The 18266-nt window shown below is 38.0% G+C and overlaps 1 protein-coding gene across 1 annotated transcript in view; it reads left to right on the top strand.

Annotated features, from left to right (window-relative positions):
* The first annotated feature begins 634 nt into the window (after positions 1 to 634).
* ADCY2 (adenylate cyclase 2) overlaps positions 635 to 18266 on the top strand; it is a 181885-nt gene continuing 164253 nt past the window's right edge. Inside the window, exon 1 of the mRNA XM_065752817.1 lies at positions 635 to 670. Coding sequence (XP_065608889.1) covers positions 635 to 670 — 36 coding nt within the window. The remainder of the gene's footprint in view (positions 671 to 18266) is intronic.

An 18266-nucleotide genomic window follows, 5' to 3' on the forward strand; every position in this document is an offset into this window, starting at 1 on the left:
CTTAGGGACACATAGTCAATTTGGGACGTGTTTAGACAGCTGCATTCTCCAGTGGAGATGCTTGATTTTAACCTGCGAGCCACACTGACCACAGAGATCTTGTGAACAGGAGCAGAAAAGCCTGTGCCACTTTCTATAGATTGGGTTTGCCTTGCTTTTTAATTCACTTAGTCCTTCACACCTACCATAGTACTACTATGTGAGTTAGCTTTCTTGATCTACTTCAACTAACATACATCTCAATTTAACAAAAGAAGTATTGGGGTGGTTAATGGTTATTTATGAAGTTAATCCAAATTACAGCTTCTTATGTTGACAGAAATCCTGCTTTGATTCATATTGCTTGACATTTGATTCATATTCCCATGTCTTTCTGAAATATCAGTGCACCGTCAGTTAAGAGTATCTTATTCTTGTCTGACCTTTAAGTACATCCGTTTTTAACTTCCTTTTTATTTTCCTTTGTTTCCAGGAAATCGAAGACCACGTGGCATTTTTAATAACTGTTCCAACAGCCCTAGCAATTTTTTTTGCTATATTTATCCTTGTCTGCTTAGAGCCTGTCTTTAAGAAGCTGCTCCGTATATTTTCACTGGTGGTCTGGGTATGTCTTGTTGCCATGGGATATCTCTTCATGTGTTTCGGTGGAATCATCTGTCCCTGGGACCAGGTAAGACTGTTAATACTATTAATTTTATTTCTACTGGCTGGATTTTTGAGGGCCATGCTCTGCAAAAGTGTCAGTGTTAACTTTTGTAGGACATCTCATGAGATGTTTTTATGACCAAGTGTTTCTGTGCTAAGATTTCCTGCATCTGTTTCATAGGTAATAAAAAGATGTATATACTTAAGGCTTTTGTGTTTATATTTTATGCTTCTTTCGAAAACAAACATTTGATTTCAGTCCCAAACTTCCTTGTATAGTGAACATTTGATTCTAGTGACCAGTTAGTATGTTGGAAGTGCAAGTCTTGTTCAAATCTGCTGATGCTGTCTTGAGCTTAAAGTGTGAGAGCTTTCTGTTCAGTGGTCTTCAAGATGTTTTTTTCGCAGCATTTGAGGAAAAGTGATTGCTAAATTGTAAAGATGACAAAGCAAAGTGTAGTTGCTCCTTAACTGCAGCATTTTTGAAATATTAAATAATATGTGATATACAAAGCTGTACCTGATAGATTCTTTGATGTTCTACTATATCCTTTTCCTTTCCCTCATTATCTTGAATCAATTTCTCTGTCTTTCTATTTGGAACTTGCAAAGACTTATGCAAATACTGAACTTTAAGTATGCAACTAGTTCCTATAACATCCTTGACTCAAATGATTTAAATTGCTGATGTATGTTGATAATATTAGTTTTGGAGCCCTCACCTCCATGACTGACTTCTGTATTTTTGTTTTCTTGGAAGTTTCAGAGATTAATTATGCATGAATCTGCTTTCCTGTTCGTCCTTCCTTCTTTTTTCTTCTTTCTTTTTTCTTCTTCTTTCTTTTTTCTTCTATTTTCTTTTTTCTTCTATTTTCTTTTTTCTTCTTTTTTCTTTTTTCTTTTTTCTTCTTCTTTCTTTTTTCTTCTTTTTTCTTTTTTCTTTTTTCTGTTTTCTTTTTTCTGTTTTCTTTTTTCTTTTTTCTTTTTTCTTTTTTCTTTTTTCTTTTTTCTTTTTTCTTTTTTCTTTTTTCTTTTTTCTTTTTTCTTTTTTCTTTTTTCTTTTTTCTTTTTTCTTTTTTCTTTTTTCTTTTTTCTTTTTTCTTTTTTCTTTTTTCTTTTTTCTTTTTTCTTTTTTCTTTTTTCTGTATTTGGAACTACCAAACCAAGCCACACTTGAAAGTGATAAAAAGCAAACCAGAATGTGTAATATTTTTTTTTCCTAGATGCCCATTTCACTATGAGTGTCTCTGTGTATTTATGATATCAAGGCTAGATATTTCATTTGGTCTTACTTTGTTGATTTATTTATTTTCATTGCCAGCTGTGAGATGTCATGCTACAATGTTTCAAGCTTTCAAGCTTAGATACAAATATGTAGCTAGCCATATTATCTTTTCATTGCAAATTCTATAGAGTTTAGAGTTTAATTTTGTTTGAAAGACATGATAATGATTTTCAACAGCATGTGGCATGGAAGATATCTAAAATGGCTTCTGCTGTTGCAATCCTGGTGTTTTCTTTTGTCTGTCAAGGTTTTTTGCCCCACTTTGCTTCTTTCCTAGCAAAAAACTTAGCAAACTGTAGGCATTTCCATAATGTGGTGATTGGGTCAACCATCTGCAGCAGGAAGGGCTGTGGAGCTCTTGGGAAAGACATGGTACTCGAGCAGCTTCTCAGGACACATGGAGTCAGATGCTTCGATCTGCTCCTTGGCTGGTGTACAAGAAATGCTTGGGAGGAGGACATTTGGGAGCGAGCAGCATTAGTTGATCTAATCACAGAACTGTAGAGTTGGAAAGGACCTCTGGAGATCATCTAGTCTAAACCCCCCTGCCAAAGCAGCTCCCTAGCCCAGGTTGCACAGGTAGGCGTCCAGGTGGGGCTTAAATGTCTCCAGGGAAGGATATTCCACCACCACTCTGGGCAGCCTGTGCCAATGCTCTGTCACCCTTACTGTGAAGAAGTTCCCATGCACATTTTTTCCAGAACTTCCTATGCTTCAGTTTGGGCCATCTGCCCAAAGCAGCAGCTGTCTCACCTAGTGGGCAGGGCTCTTCCAAACAGCACTGACCTCACTGACAAAATCTGGCTTAACTGGTACATGCCTGTGCTCATCATCTGGAAGGAGAGGGGCTGGGACACAGCAGCCCTTGACCACTTCAAGAAGTCACTGCCTGAGAATAATTTATTTATTTTTTCCTTGGAATAGCAGTGCTGTTTTGTTGATTGCAGTAGGTACACTGTAGTTACCTACTGTCGGTTAAGAGCAAACTACAGAAATATGGAAATCTTTCAAGGAGTTTGGGATCATACAGAGCAGGCTGATCCCACGTCTGATGGAAAAAAATCAGCCAGTAGTACAGTACTGCTGTGCAGTCCTATAGTGTTCGTGTTTTGATTGCTCTGTATCAGGAATACGTAGGTCAATAATAGATGTTCTCCCCTATAATTATACATGAAAGCAAATCTGAAAAAATCCTTCCTCAACGATGACTGACAGATTCTTTCTTAAAGATTTACATTTTGTGAATTTAAAACACGTTTTGCTTCATTTATTAGGGTCTTTTTCTTGTTCCTCTATGCTTTTTTGTGAGAGAAAAGAGATATGATATAAAATTTAAATTAATTCTGTTTCAAATATATCCTTGTCACAGTAACTAATTGGAAAATGATCAAAATACTAATTAAAAAGAAAGAAAAACAGTTCATGCACCAAGGTACTTTGCTTTCATTTTCTTCAAACTACAAGCTAAGTTTTGTTCTCATCTAGCAGGGTTTAAAAATACTCTTTTCAACACATCTTTTGTGTCTTCCAAATCCTGAGCTTGTAAAAAAGATGGAATTTCTTAGTTTATAGAAAGAATGTGTTTTTCTTTCACTTGTGTACAAACCTCCTCCCCTTGAAAGACAACCCTGCATCCTTTAGGTATTGGCTTGGTGATTTTAATATTCCTTTTGGCTGTTTTTATGTGCTAAATGCCAATTTTCCCTGTTGCTGATGGAACTTCAGGTGTGAACTTTGTTGCTTTTGTTTACAATAAAACTACCACTTCAGAGAGAGTATTTTTGTTATGAATTCAATATATATTTAATGTGGAGCAGCTCCCTCTGTGCCTGCAGGCACATAGCTCAAATAACTTCCATGAAAAATGGAGAATTAAAAATGAAGCAGGCTGGTCAGTGCTGGTTGTTTTTTTTTTTTTTTTTTGTGTTAGTCCTGTGGGCTGGTATGAAATAAGTGCAAATCATAATTGGTTTCAGCTTGCTTTTGTTGTTCGTGCAGACTGCTTTTATCTGTCTGCATTTCCTCATCTCTTGTTCAGCCACAGCTACAGCTTTGGAGAGAATGCCATTATCAGGTGTGTGGATCTGGCCATGTTGGGAACGGAGTGCAGACGGCTGCAAGCTCTTGCTTTGTCTCTCAGGCCTGTTTGTGAGCCCTGTGCTGGCCACATAATTGCCTGCTGAGTCTTAGCCAAAGGCTGGAGCTGGCATTCAGCTGCATGGGCATCATCAAACCCATCTACCAAAGGAGACAAACTGCAAGATTGTTTGCATTATTAATCTTACCAGATTGCTTAACTCTTCAGTTAGCCCAAGCTCCTGTAGTCCTTATGAATGATGAAAAGATGCAAGTGCACTGGAATGGAGATGGAGAACTCCACCTAGGCAATGGGTGGGTTTATGTGAAAAAGTTTAGGGCAGTGGTGGCAAATGCCCTTCTTATCTGACAAACTGTCACTACAGAAGTGTGGCAGTTCTCACTCATTGCTCTGGGGGCTCAGGGAACTGGGATGTTTTGATAGGGCCTACATGCATGAGGCTGACTGACATTCCAATGGCAGAAGGCTGGACTGTCTGAGATGAGAGGATGTCTGTATGAGAGGTCAGGCAGGAGACCCAGGGCACCTTCCTGGGGTTGATAGGAAAGGAGCAATGCAAAGGAAGACACACAATGCCTGAGAGAGAACAGTTGTTTGCTGGCAGGTCTTTCCAAATCTAAGGTGTGAGTGCTAATGCATGGGGCTGGCTTCCGTGAGGAAAGACCTGGGGGAGATGTTTAGAAAGATCTGTGCCAAAATTGGATAATTGATGTGTTCGGTGGAAAGCCAAAAACACATGTTGGGCAAGCTGAGGAAGCAGTGAAGGAAGGTGATTTTGTCATATTAGGACTTTTCCTTACTGATGGAAAGGTTCTATTTTCTAACAAACATAAATCCTGTATCTAGCTGTATGCCAGGGGATGGATTTAGATTTGTTTCCTTTTGTTTCACTGACAGTACAGTTATTGTACAACAGTTGCCTTTCCATTCCATGTCATCCTCTGACACATCTAATAATTCCTCAGCCTTTTATACAGGATGTGTGTAAATATATCAAAGGGTAAGAAGAGCTCTTCAGGCACACAGTGGAAGATTTAAAAAAAAAAATGAGAGAGTAATTACACAGCATTATACTGGTCTAATGAATTCTATCATCGCTGGATTTTGGTATTCAACTCTATTTAGTTATAAATGTGCTTGCACAGCCTAGGCACCAGATGTGATCCTCCTTGTCTATATTCAGTTACAGCACATAAATTACTTCAAATTACTTCAAGCGGGGTTTGACACTTCTGATTTACGAAAAAATTGTCCGTGCAGCCCTGTGTTTAGAACATGTTTGGCTATTTTATTCTAAATGCTAGTTTTTGAGCAGAATAAAAAAAACTATTTCTTTGTTTAGTTTTCATGTGTGAGTAGAATAGAATAGTTCATTTGGAAGGGATCTACAGAGATCCTCTAGTTCAATAGCCTGACCACTTCAGGGCTCAGAAAAAGTTAAAGCATATTAATGTTGACATTGTCCAAAGGTCTCTTAAACAGACAAGAGGCATCAACCACCTCTCTAGGAAGCCTGTTCCAGTGTTTGACCCTTCCATCATGGGAAAGAAATTTTTCCTAATTTCCAGCCTGATGCTCCCCAGTTCAGATTTGCACCATTCCCAAACATCCTGGTTTTGGTGACCAGGATCAGAGCCGGGATACGTCTCTGCTTCCCCTCCTCATGGAGCAGTGAAGCCGCCTCTTACTCTCCTCTTCTCTAGACTGGACAGTCCAGTGTCCTTATCCTCTCCTCACAGGAGTTATTGTTAAGGAATGTTGTTATGGAGGTGTGAAATTCCAGCCTTGGAGCAACACTGGTGTATGAAGTCTAGGCCAGATTAGAATTAGTCTTTATTATTTTCATTTGCTTTGATACTCTCTTGGCATCTGAGTGTGTATGTCTGTTGTGTGCTGAGGGATAGAGGCCTGCACAGCAGATCTTCTGTGCACCATTGTGGTAATTAGTGCCTGTATTAGGCTGTGGGGCTGCAGTCTGTCTGGGGGGCTCCAGCATGGGTTCTGCATTTCTGAGGGAGAACACGTTTGGAGTTGTGTTTGGAGGTGAGCAAAGCCAAAGGTGCTGAACCAAAGAAGAACACGTGGGAGGTATGAGCTCTGCATCTGTGGCAAGCTAGATGGGTTCATGGAAAATAATTTTGTACAGAATTGTCTAGGGTCTAATTTCCACATCTTGCTTGGGACCTGCATTATCCTGAGTCAACCCTAATGTATATTAATATTAACGTGCAGTTAAGTGGTGCCAAAACAGTTAGACGTTTGAGAAAGGAGATCAGGATGCATGCCAGGGAAGTTCCTGCAGCACAGGAAAGCTTGGATGAGTTATTGTGAACCTTGCAGAGGTCTCAGGATCTGAAATATGGAGGAGACTTCTTTAAAGTTCAAGGAGAATCAGACTAACAGGAGTGAATACTGTAAGAGAGGAACTAAATCTTGAAGGAGTGTGGTTCAGTATCCTGTAGTGTGAATAGTCACCTGGAAAAGGACATAAAGAAAATCACATGGCTTGCTTCAAAGGGTGAAGTACTGGGTAGCAGGTGATACTGTGCTCGAGGAGCACGTGTGGGAGAAAAGGAAGAAATCTGGAATCCTCAAGTGCAAGCCATTTGCTAGCGGTCATGTTAGATGAAGGAGAAGAATAAATGATTTTTATTTTAATATTCTTAATTTAAGATAAATATTTGTATCTTAATATTCTTAATATTCAGACATATGAAGTCACAGGCTAAATATAAAGAAATTTTAATGTGTTTATCAAATTCTGGTTTGACTATATCTGTATGTAAGACTAGAAAAAGCTGAGCTACTAAGAGACCTGCCAGCATGTCATTAAAATCAGTAGATTAATATAGCAAAATAGTGTATAGAGCTTTTGAAGACCCTATTAGCCTAGCTAATATGGCATTGTTAACCTTTGGTATGTGATGGCAGTGTGTTCTGATAGCTGTTCAGGGAAAGAAAACTGATTTATTTTAAATAGGGAAGGATGAAAGGTAAAGCATCTGTTGTGCCAAATGAAAAGCAGAAGCAAAGCTGGAAGAGATGGGAGTTATTAAAGTAATTGTAAATATAGGCAAAGGTAGATGGCAGCTGGGGGGGACTTCAGAGAGCATCAGGCCTGAGGAAGATTGCTGGTTCAATTTCTTGGGGAGCTCTCTGGGGAATGATTGCCTTTATTAGTGCTTTCTACCAGTTATGGGGCAACAGAGTGTCTCTGCTATAATGAAGGTTGTTGATGGCACTGTTAAGAGTCCTAGTACTGCAAAAGAGTGGGATGTTATAGGGGAAGAACAGCATGACCTTGAGGACTGAAGTAATAGCAACTAGATTAAATTTAATAATACAAAGTACTAGGTGGCCTGCATTTGGAACTAACAGCAGAAAATTCAGCTGTGAGCCAAGAGATCAGTAGAAAATGAGCAGGGAAAACAGAATGAAGAGGAGGTGCATGAATTGCTCATTGGGGTAACAGAATCAGAATGACAAGGGATCCAGATCAGGTGAGGTTTCACTGATGCCTTCATCGTGATGGACATTTCTGGTCATCTGCATTCAGAAGGTTAAACTGAAACTGGAACAAATGCAGCGAGATTGTCAAGAGAAAGGAGAGAGCCCATTTTGTGAGGGAGATTTGACAGCTATAGGGGAGGAGAACAGAAGAACACTGAGAGTGATGTGACTGCCATCTACAGATAACATAGATAATACATCTACAGATAATGCCACTAGGGCACTGAGTTTGTGGAGTGGTTTTCCAGGCAGATTAATAAGGATGAAAATAATGCATTGGTTTAATAGTGGAATGCTGTCCTTATTTAAGAGTCATTTGGTGTATTCACTAGCAGTAGAATGGACTTAGTGATCCAGGAGCATGTTTTTAGTGCCTTGTGCCTTATACATTACCTACCTCTTGGGGTCTACTGAACTAGTCTAAGTAGAGATTTACTTTGTATCTGAAGTGCATATCAAAACTGAAAAGAGAGGTAGAGTTATAAAGGCTTTTTATAATTTAAATGCTTTTTTTGTTGTTACGGAATTTTTCTGGAACAGTAGACTTAAAAACAATCAGAGTATAATAATCTATCTGTACTTCTGATCAGGCAGTTATTTTTAAGTTTTATGATTGAGGCTTGACGTAATATGAACAAGAAGAGACTGAATGTCTCCTACACCTTTATAAGAACCTTTTGAAATCCTTGATTTTCTGCTAGTTTATTTGTCTTCATTTCCTGTAGTGATTTTTCCATCTCAAATAATAAAATTAAGTATAAAGGCTGAACTGATTCCAGATTTTTTCAAGATTACTACATAGTTTACATTGCATTGTGGTAATTGCTGTGCAAGTCATGTGGATTGATTTTGCTACAGGAAGCGTTAATGTAGCTCCATAGAAGTACAATAAAATCTTATGTATCAGATAAATATGCAAAACTGAATGTGGCACACTTTCCCCTCCATGGTTAGAAATTATTCTTATCAATAAATCTGTTAATATTTCTTAGAGTTCTGAAAATAAGTGATTGGAATTTCAAATATCATCATATTGTTCTGATGTTGCTGAAGTCAAAGAACCAAATGACAAATGAAAATTAATAACTCAAACCATTCATAAGGGTTCTTATAGGCTTAAGAATTGATTTGACATTAGAAGATAAACATTTTAATCATTTTATGGTACATAGTAATTTACAAGTACTTGTATGATGGAACCACCTGAGAATCTTTAGGTAGTTACCCTTAGTTTCTTAGCTAAGCATATTGTAGGCTAGTTATATAAGCCTTTTCCTTCAATTAAAATTGTATTCTACTTAGAAATTTTGTAGCTTGTCTGGCTTCCAGGATTGGAGTTTTTGGTAGGACACTGCTCGAGTCTTTTGGTCTGAGCTCTTTGCCTTACTATGGCCATTAGATATTCAGGTTGGATATTAGGAAAAAATTCTTCTCAAAAGGAGTTGTAATATATTGGAACAGGCTACCCGGTGAAGTGGTGAAGTCACCATCCCTGGAGGTTTTCAGGAAACATGTAGATGTGGCTAAGTGCCATATCTAAGTGCCTAAGTGGAATGTGGTATAGTGAATATAGTGGAAATGCTAAGTCAGGACTTGAAGCAGTGATGCAGCACCTGGTGGGAAGGCAGGGCCAACTCAGGGAAGCTTAGGTGTATGCAATGTACCTGAGTGACCAGAAGGGGTGGAACCAGGATCCACTCCTTCCCAGAACTCATGTAAGTGTTGGCAGTGGAAGCAAGGGTTTCTTGCTAGAGATCCCTGCCTACCTGAAGTCTTCCAAAGGTAAGTAGCTTCTATCTTTTGTTTTTGTGCCTACTGCTCTGTGTTTGAACAAATCATCTCTTGCTACAGCCTGAGACCTTGCTGATCTGCTGTCATTGCTGCGCTTTCCATCTCATTACAGTGGACTTGGTGGTGATGGGCTGATGTTTGGACTAGTTGATCTTAGAAGTTTTTTCTGCATTTAATGCTGAGATATGGAATTTTTTTTGAATTTGGTAAACTTTTTATTTTTTTTAATAAGTTCAGCTGTGGTGGAAAACAAATCTAGGATGTCATAAAATTACTTCTCTGATAGGCTAGGAAGCAGATAACAGACTTTTTCCCTTAGAGACTGTAGCATGTAATATGCTGTTTGTGAAACACGCTTTAGTCAGTTTCAGTTTCATTTGCTAGTGTGTGAAGCTATAATGTGATGATGTAGAGAACATTGCTTACATTAAATTCACAAATATTGAAGATGGTATGCTTGCTGTTACCATTTTGCTTGTCAGTAAATTTGTAAGCATTCTTCTGAGACACTTGTCATCCTAGTGACTGTGTGAGTAAGAACAAGCAAGATCAGTAAGGAAATGGGGATAAAATGTGTGAGAAATATATATCCTTCATTAATTAGTAACAAATATTCGTTGTGATTAATCTTATGTTTCTGTTAAATGAAATTTAAAAACTTGATCTTAGAACTGAATTTAATTTTGTGTCTTTAATGCTTATTTCTGATCGATGGTCAGGTTTTGTGGCACAGAAGAAAGCCTAGGTCTTCTTAGCATTTACAATTGATTCATCAGGGTGGTTAACCCTCTCAACTCTTGGTAAAATTATATAAGAGCAGGAGATAATAGAAAAAAAATACTTCTATTCAAGTAAGGCTGACTCAGTATGAGTTGTAGGAGATGTATGTTTACATCTCAAGTTCAACTATTCATCTATATTTGTGTATGTATTATGTGTCTATGTGAATAACATAAGGTCTGTATGAATAACAGTTTTAAAATATCTCGAATACACAAGTATATATTTTCATAAAATACTGCTTTATTATTCTGAATGTATATTACTTTTTTTAAGAGTTTACATGCAGTCTGGCTAAAAATTAAATTACTCAAACTATAGATAAATTGTAAGCTTTCTGGAAACTGGAAGACTTAAGTCTGCTTTCAGGAGGTTATTTGTGTTACTTAGTGAGTTGGGGGGAGTTTTACTATGTGAAGAATTTATTTTGTTCAATAATCACTGTATGTTTCTTGGTTGTTGGGATGTAATTTTAATGTTTTTATTGGCTTAATTCAGCAGTAAGCTGTGTAGAACAGGAAAGGGAAAAATAGTGGATCAAGACAATAGCTCAGATAACTGTTGCTGAGGGGCAATCCCAGAAGTGTTTATCTTCTATGATTTGCTACCTCTTTACGTAAGGTATGAGACCACTTTACTTATTGGTATGGGAAAGCCTGAAAACAGGAAAGCCAGGAGGACTTTGGGATATTTCAGATGGGGCATTCTTTTTAAAGGGAGCCAATCTTTACTTGAGATCAAAAATGGGGAAAAGGACACATCATCCTTCAGCTTCTTTACTGTGGAAGAGTTAAGCCTCATAGCTCACTACGACAAGACTTTATATACTGTGCACATCTTCAGAAGCTTTGTTTCTTCTCCAAAAATGAACAGAGCTTAAGTTCTAAGAATCAACATTGTTGTAAGGACTTTTTTCATCTGTCCATATATGTTTTTATTGTTCATTCTTACAAAATGAAGAGGCAGTTTTCCTATTTCATCTGAATCTACAGGGTGAGAACAGCAAACAGTAAGTATTGTAAGCCAAAGCTCATTTTTATTAGTATGGAAAAATTAGGACAGGAATATGTTTTAAATAGTAATAAGGAGAAAAAAGAAAAGACATGAAATACTAGAAGTTTCTTTTAAAACAACCAAAAAGCTGGAATACCTTCACACAGTTCAGTATTTATGGTAGTGGGGAAGAAAAAACACTTTTGGACTCTCAGGGACAGTGGGGCATATCCCGCTAGACTGGGTTGCTCAAAATCCCATCCAACCTGACCTTGAGCACTTCCTGGTGTGAGGCATAATCACTGAGCTAATTTAAACGGTTTCACACTTGACTGTGTGTTCATCATGTTGAAGTCTAGATTGCGCTTTTCTTATTTGCTTTTTGTATTTCCATTTTGATCTAGATTATATATATATATATATATATAAATTCTCTATTCATAATTAATTTTATATGCGTTGTTTTCAAGGCATTGCTTTGTATGCTTTATTTTTTTAATGATTTGCAGATATATTAAAAACAAAACAAAATAACCATATTTGAGATTGTAGGTGGAGTGATGACGTAGTACTACAGTCTACCTGTCATATGTTCTCCTGTGCTATTGCAAAGTAATTTGGAATTTATAATTTGCACTGTCTTTTTCCACAGTGGTGCTTTCCAGATTTCTTCCTTTCTGTAACTCAATTTCAGATTGTTTCTGTAATCCACCAGTTTGCACATTTGCAGTATCAGTATGCACTGAGTTTTTTTAACCTCATTTGCTATGTCACAATTCCTCTGTATTCATTTTTTTGCACTTCCTTTTATAAATTTGTTTAATTTTGCATCCATTTCTCGTATTTAGCATCATATTTCCCATTTATTAATGAAGATCATTTTTCTTTAGTACTTCATTGTTTTTCATCACTTTGTGTTCTTCATAATGATGTATTTTGTCTCATTGAACATGGGTGAGTTTGTGTATACCTATATCTTTAAGCGTCATTAGTGGCAATGATGGTGTTACAAGTTCAGATTTTCAAGGGCTCAGTTATAGGTCTATCAAATTCCCCTTGATCATGCATTCAGTTCTGCTAAAAAAAAAAAAAGAAACTTAGTGGAAAGTTTATTTTCTCTCTTTGATAATAGCAGGCAAAAGATTATGCTTTTTTCTTCCAGATTCTTGAAGTATTTTTCTTTGTTTTGTTTACTTGGGTTAGAATGGATCCTGAAGTAATAGGATTGTACTACTTATATGACAGTCTTGCATAAATTTATCTTTATTATGATGTTGATAGTCTCGATTATCAAATTATTTTTCAAATATTTACAGTGATAAAGGAAACACTCGTGTTTATGAAACATCTTATGAAACATGTATATGCCTGCAGACTTCTGTTTTCCATAGAGAACTAAAAATAATGATTTATCATAATTCAATGAAATAGTGATTTGAATGTCTTTCCTTCATGTGCTCTGATTACTCATTTCGTCTGTGTATATCATCTAATGACAGCTTCTGTATGTAATACACATATATATAAACAAGTATGTTGTTTTAAATCTATTTCATGTATATGAGATTGCACCTTTTCACCTTGGGGCAGAATGGCTTGAAGAATGTAGAGAGGAAAAGGACCTGGGGGTGTTGGTTGATGCTCGGCTCAACATGAGCCGGCAGTGTGCCCAGGTGGCCAAGAAGGCCAACAGCATCCTGGCCTGTATTAGAAATAGTGTAGCCAGCAGGAGCAGGGAGGTGATCATCCCCCTGTACTCAGCTTTGGTACGGCCGCACCTCGAGTACTGTGTTCAGTTTTGGGCCCCTCACTACAAGAAGGACATTGAGGCCCTGGAGCGTGTTCAGAGAAGGGCAACAAAACTGGTGAGGGGTCTGGAGCACAAGTCTTATGAGGAGCGGCTGAGGGAGCTGGGAATGTTTAGTCTGGAGAAGAGGAGGCTCAGAGGAGACCTTATTGCACTCTACCACTTCCTGAAGGGGGGTTGTGGTGAGGAGGGGGTGGGCCTCTTCTCCCTGATAAATAATGACAGGACGAGAGGGAATGGCCACAAGTTGCGCCGGGGAAGATTTAGATTAGACCTGAGGAAGCATTTCTTTTCTGAAAGAGTGGTCAGGCACTGGAATGGCCTGCCTAGGGAGGTGGTTGAGGCACCATCCCTAGCGCTGTTCAAGAAGCGTTTAGATGAGGTGCTAAAGGATTTAATTTAGTAGTTGGGTAGAGATAGTGATAGGAGGATGGTTGGACTAGATGATCTTATAGATCCTTTCCAACCTTATGAACTTATGAACTTTTTTTTTTTTTTGGGGGGGGGGAGGGGGGCTGGGGGTTCCCTTCTAGTAATTCCAAGATGTCTACCAGATGACAAAGTTTTGACAAGCGAGGGGAAAGTATGTTGTCCATATACCATTAATTTGTATATTTTGTTGACAAGCTTGTATTTATTTCCGTAATACCACCTATTTTGCTCTAGATGATCACAATAGTAACATTTTCGTACTCATTTGTGATGGTTATTATAGAATCACAGAATGTTTTGGGTTGGAAGGAACCTTTAAGATCATTTAGTTCCACCCCCTCTACTATAGGCAGAGACACCTCCCTCTAGACCAGGCTGCTTAAAGCACCATCCAGCCTTGTCTTGAACACCTCCGGGGGGGGGGGGGGGGGGGCACGCTACCTCTTTGGGCAACCAGTTCCAGGGTCTCACCACCCTCACAGCAAAGAATTTATTCCTAATATCTAGTCAAGTCTTCACTTTTCCAGTTTAAAGCCATTTCCACTCATCCTGTTGCTGCATGCCCTCATAAAATGTCCTTCCCCAGCTTTCCTGTAGGACCCCTTCAGGTACTGGAAGGCAGCTATAAGGTCCTCTGGAGCCTTTTCTTCTGCAGGCTGAAGAGCTCCAGCTCTCTCAGCCTGGTATAGAGTATTTTTCTCCAGAGAGGCTGACAAAAAGCTCTCTACTTACCCTGTTTCATCTCCCTTTCTTTTTACCTCTTCTTATTTACTTGTAATGAAGTTTCAGAAAACATTTTTTTTGGAGCCATGTGAGCATCCTGCAAGCTGCAATTTACAGTATTGTGGTAATGTGTAGTAGATACTGAAGTTTTCTAGAAATGGAAAATCTTTCTAGATCCACAAATAGCATACCATTTCTGTAATTATTTGATTAGTAGTAGAAAGCATAGATTGCAGAACAGAATAACTTTATCTCCTGTAATGTTGTAAGGTTTGTGTTCTTTACCATGCTGATCATCCACCTACGGTAGGGGTATGTAAATAAAATGAGTTAGTTCAGTAAAATGTCAGGCTTCAGTTTTCAGTATCTTTGCAATTGTATTGCATTGTTTATTTTAACCTGTTTTATAAATCTAGAGGGGGATTACTTTACCAGATGTATCCCTTTATTTGGATGGCTCCAGTCTCTGTTACAGTGCTCGAGGGTTGAAGTCAGAAGATGAGGTTAGCACTGCTGTGCCTGTTGTTTCCATGAGATTGAAACCTTTGCCCATGGGGAGGCAGCTATCATTTGGCATCCTTGGACTGAGCACCATGATGCTGCAGAAACATTGGATTTGCTGTTCTTTCATACTGGAGCCCAGGAACTAAGATGTGGTGAAGAGAAAGGTGAAGAAATAAGAAGGATTGAATTAAAACCATAAAAATATATAGTCAGTGTTTAAGGATAAGTTAGTGTAACTGGATGGTAAATAAAATACCCAGTTGATTAGACAGGGAACAGCAAGCATTTTGGTTGTATAAGAAGCAGACTTTCAGCTCTTATTTGTGTACTCAGTGACAATGGGTAGAGACGGGATGGTGAACAAGTATGGAAAAATAATCCAGGAGCTGTAAAAAGTTCACCTTCTATGGAATAATTTTGGAGTATGGAAGGTCAGCAGTATTGTATATTCCAGGCTGTTGGCTCATTGTCATGCTGCTGTAGTGAGGTTTCCTGCAGCTAAGGAAATTACTTCTTATATACATCATGCTTTACATACTGAAATGTATCTTACATATTTTTATATATAATTTAACACTTGGTACATGAATAATATTAGGATTCCTCAAGTGTTAGGAGAAAAAAAATATAACAAGAGGAAGGTGTGTGCATGTTTTGAATAGATTAATGCAGAATATATATGAGTAAGTCATTCTCTTTAGACAAGGTCAGTTGATGAACTCATGTAACAGTAAAAAGCTTGCTACTGTTTTCAAGGGTTTTTTTTGAAGCAAAAAGTTTCCCTTCATTCCTTCTAATAGCTTCTTTCAAAAGCAGTTATAGTCTACATTGCAGCTTCACAGTAAAGAATGATAGCAGCATCTGTTTAAAATATTGCTCAAGTTAGGTTTCTTCTCATTGTCAAGTTAATTGCCACTTGAAGATCCTGTTTGTCATTTCTCAAACTAATTCTCCCTTTTGTCATTATTTTTATGACTAGAGATACTGGATTTTTTTTCTTGTGTTGAATCAATTTAGTCAAACTTTAATCTTTAGGTTTACAAATTATTCACCGTTTATGCTGAGAGTTAGGGAAGAAGCAGCACTGGGAAAGCTCTTGTGGAGAGGACAGTCCTTTCCATCCTCTTCTGCCTCCAAATCAAAGCTATGCATGAGGCTCACTTGCTGCTGTGGTGGGGTGAGAAACCACAGTACCACTAGTTCCTGAGCAGACAGAGTTGCCCTGTGGGACCCCAAGTCTTTGTGATCCAGAAGTATCCTCTGCCACTGGATTCCTGACCTTGTTCCTTGAAATCTGCAGTCTCTTACTCCTCCAACACACTCAACTTTTATAACCAGCTACTTTTGTTCCAAGAAATCTCCAAAATTATCTTAAATTTTCCCCAAGCAATTCCTCTTTTTCCTTCTGTAATGCTTTTTTAACTTATCCTAGCTGAAAATCCCATGGTAAAGGTTCCCTCATTCTCCTGGGCTCTCTCTCTCTGATCTTGATTGTTTTAGGCTTCTCATCCTCGGTTTTTGCTTCAGTTTTGTCATCTCGAGCATTGATGCTATTGTAATTTCCCATAACTTCTCCCCCTACTGTGTTGTGATTTTCCACTGGTTGCCAGTAGATTAACAGCCTTTAGGAAAAAAAAAATTAATTACCCATGCCTGCTGTAACAGGTGGATTTTCAAAGAAGCTTTTTATTTCAAAGTTAGCTTTTGTATGATTTAAATATCTCAGATGAGTTTTATTTATCAAATCATTTTGGACAGGACTCTTAAGGGCAGGAAAAGCAGTGGGACACAGCATGTCTAATAAAGATGCCTTTAAATGTGTTTACTGCTTCTAAAGGTGTCATGTGAAAGTCAGGATGAATCACTTTCCTGTGTCACTAGTTTTCATTTAAACTTGTGGGATAGTGCGTATCAGAAATATTTAGTCAATTTTCAAAATATGCTAATTTACATCTGTCATGTTTTTGTTAAAAGTAAAATGTTTTTACTCAGGAAGTAATATTAAAAAGAATAGGGAATAAGTACAAAGAAATTTAAGAAAGCCTTAATGATTCAAGTGTGTAATTTCTGTGAATGCTTAAAGGCATCCATAGAGCAGAACAGAAGTCCGAATGCTGTGTTAAGACAAGCAACACTTATTTGAGTGCTTATTCTTCACCTTGCTGTGAGGAAATGTTATGGTTGGCAGTTCTGTCTGATCCTGAAGCTCTGGGAATCAGTGATAGTAGATCTTGTCAGCACAGTAAATTACACAGTGATGTGACCTCTGGTATTTGAGTTAGTGAATTCTACTGCATTTTTGTACTGCATTGCATTTTGTAGCACAAGCATCATTCTAGCTGAAATGACTGCCTATTTCTACACACTTCAGTTTGCAGGACCCCAGAAATGAAGCAAGCGTGGTGTGGGACAGGGATTCCTTCCACCTACGTATTCAGAGTGGAGTCTCCCAAAAATAGACTTTTTTCTTCCTCTGGTCCAGGAAACTGTTGAACAGCTGCAACGAAGCCTCCTGGAGGGTTGTTCATGAGTGCTTCCTAGTAACAATTCAAACCTCTTGCAGTTAGGTAAAAGCACTATAAAGATTGTAATTAGATTACTACGGTTAAAAATTCTCAGCTGATATATTGCTGTTGCCCACTTTGACATTTACATAGTTTTAATGGTGTCAAACTTCACCAGAGAAGAGCTCAGCAGGGAGTGAATGTACTGCAATCATTAGTTCTTTGTACCTGGGCGAGTGTTTTATCATGATTATCAAAATACATTTACACGAAGACAGGCGAAGGTGACATATGATCCTGGCCTCTTTTCCCTCAGGAGGTGATGGCTGCTCAGCTTCCTCTCAGGGAGAGGAGAACAGCTGAGGGACCTGCTGGAACAGCTCCAGCAGTCAGCAGCATCTGAAGCTGAGGAGTTTGCTTGGAGCTGAATCTCTTCCAAGCATTTAGGAATGGCATTTTGAAGCCTCTGTGCTGCATTTCACACTCCTATTTTGTCTTTATTTTCATTTCCTGAATCTTACTGTGATATTTTTAGATGTAATGCAGTACCTGGTCTTGTGTTATACATGCTTATTTTTGTTTCAAATATCTGCCTTTCCTTGCATTTTGAAGCATGCAGGGTGCATCATGTCCCTATTTGATTAAAAGGTCATCATGTAAGTAATACCTAGCAGGGATCATTAAAGGGGATATTGTGTGTGATGAGGGGAAAGTTATTTTTAGCAGCAGGACTGAAGAGCACTCTCTTCTATCCTAGTCCCTCAAAAGACAAAAATGACTCATTTACATTTTAGATGTGATGTAGATACCAAATGTTACCAACTTCATTCAGAACTGTGTTGAAGCCTTCAGAAAATCTCTTTTGGATGAATAGAAAAATGACAAGTTATTAAGTATATTAACAGTAATAGTTGTTAGGCTGCGATTACACTGAGTTTCCGAAAGATACTGGTTGGCTAAATATGTTATGCTACATTGCAATTTTGATTTTTTTTTCAGTCCTTTAAAAAACAGTAAGGAGCATATAAAAGCCTTGATTTCTGAAGCCAAAAACTCTGTACCAAGTGTCTCAGCTTCCCACTGATGTTTTGGTGAGAGAAAGAATTCATTTACTACTTGCAGAAAATAAAGTTTAATATGATATTTTCCTGCTCCCTTGAGATAGTGTACTTTTTTGAGACAATGTAGAGTAGT

The sequence above is a fragment of the Cyrtonyx montezumae genome, unplaced genomic scaffold (assembly GCF_038088225.1).
Source record: "Cyrtonyx montezumae isolate F1298 unplaced genomic scaffold, pur_monq_1.0 scaffold_8, whole genome shotgun sequence".
NCBI classification, from domain to species: Eukaryota; Metazoa; Chordata; class Aves; order Galliformes; family Odontophoridae; genus Cyrtonyx; species Cyrtonyx montezumae.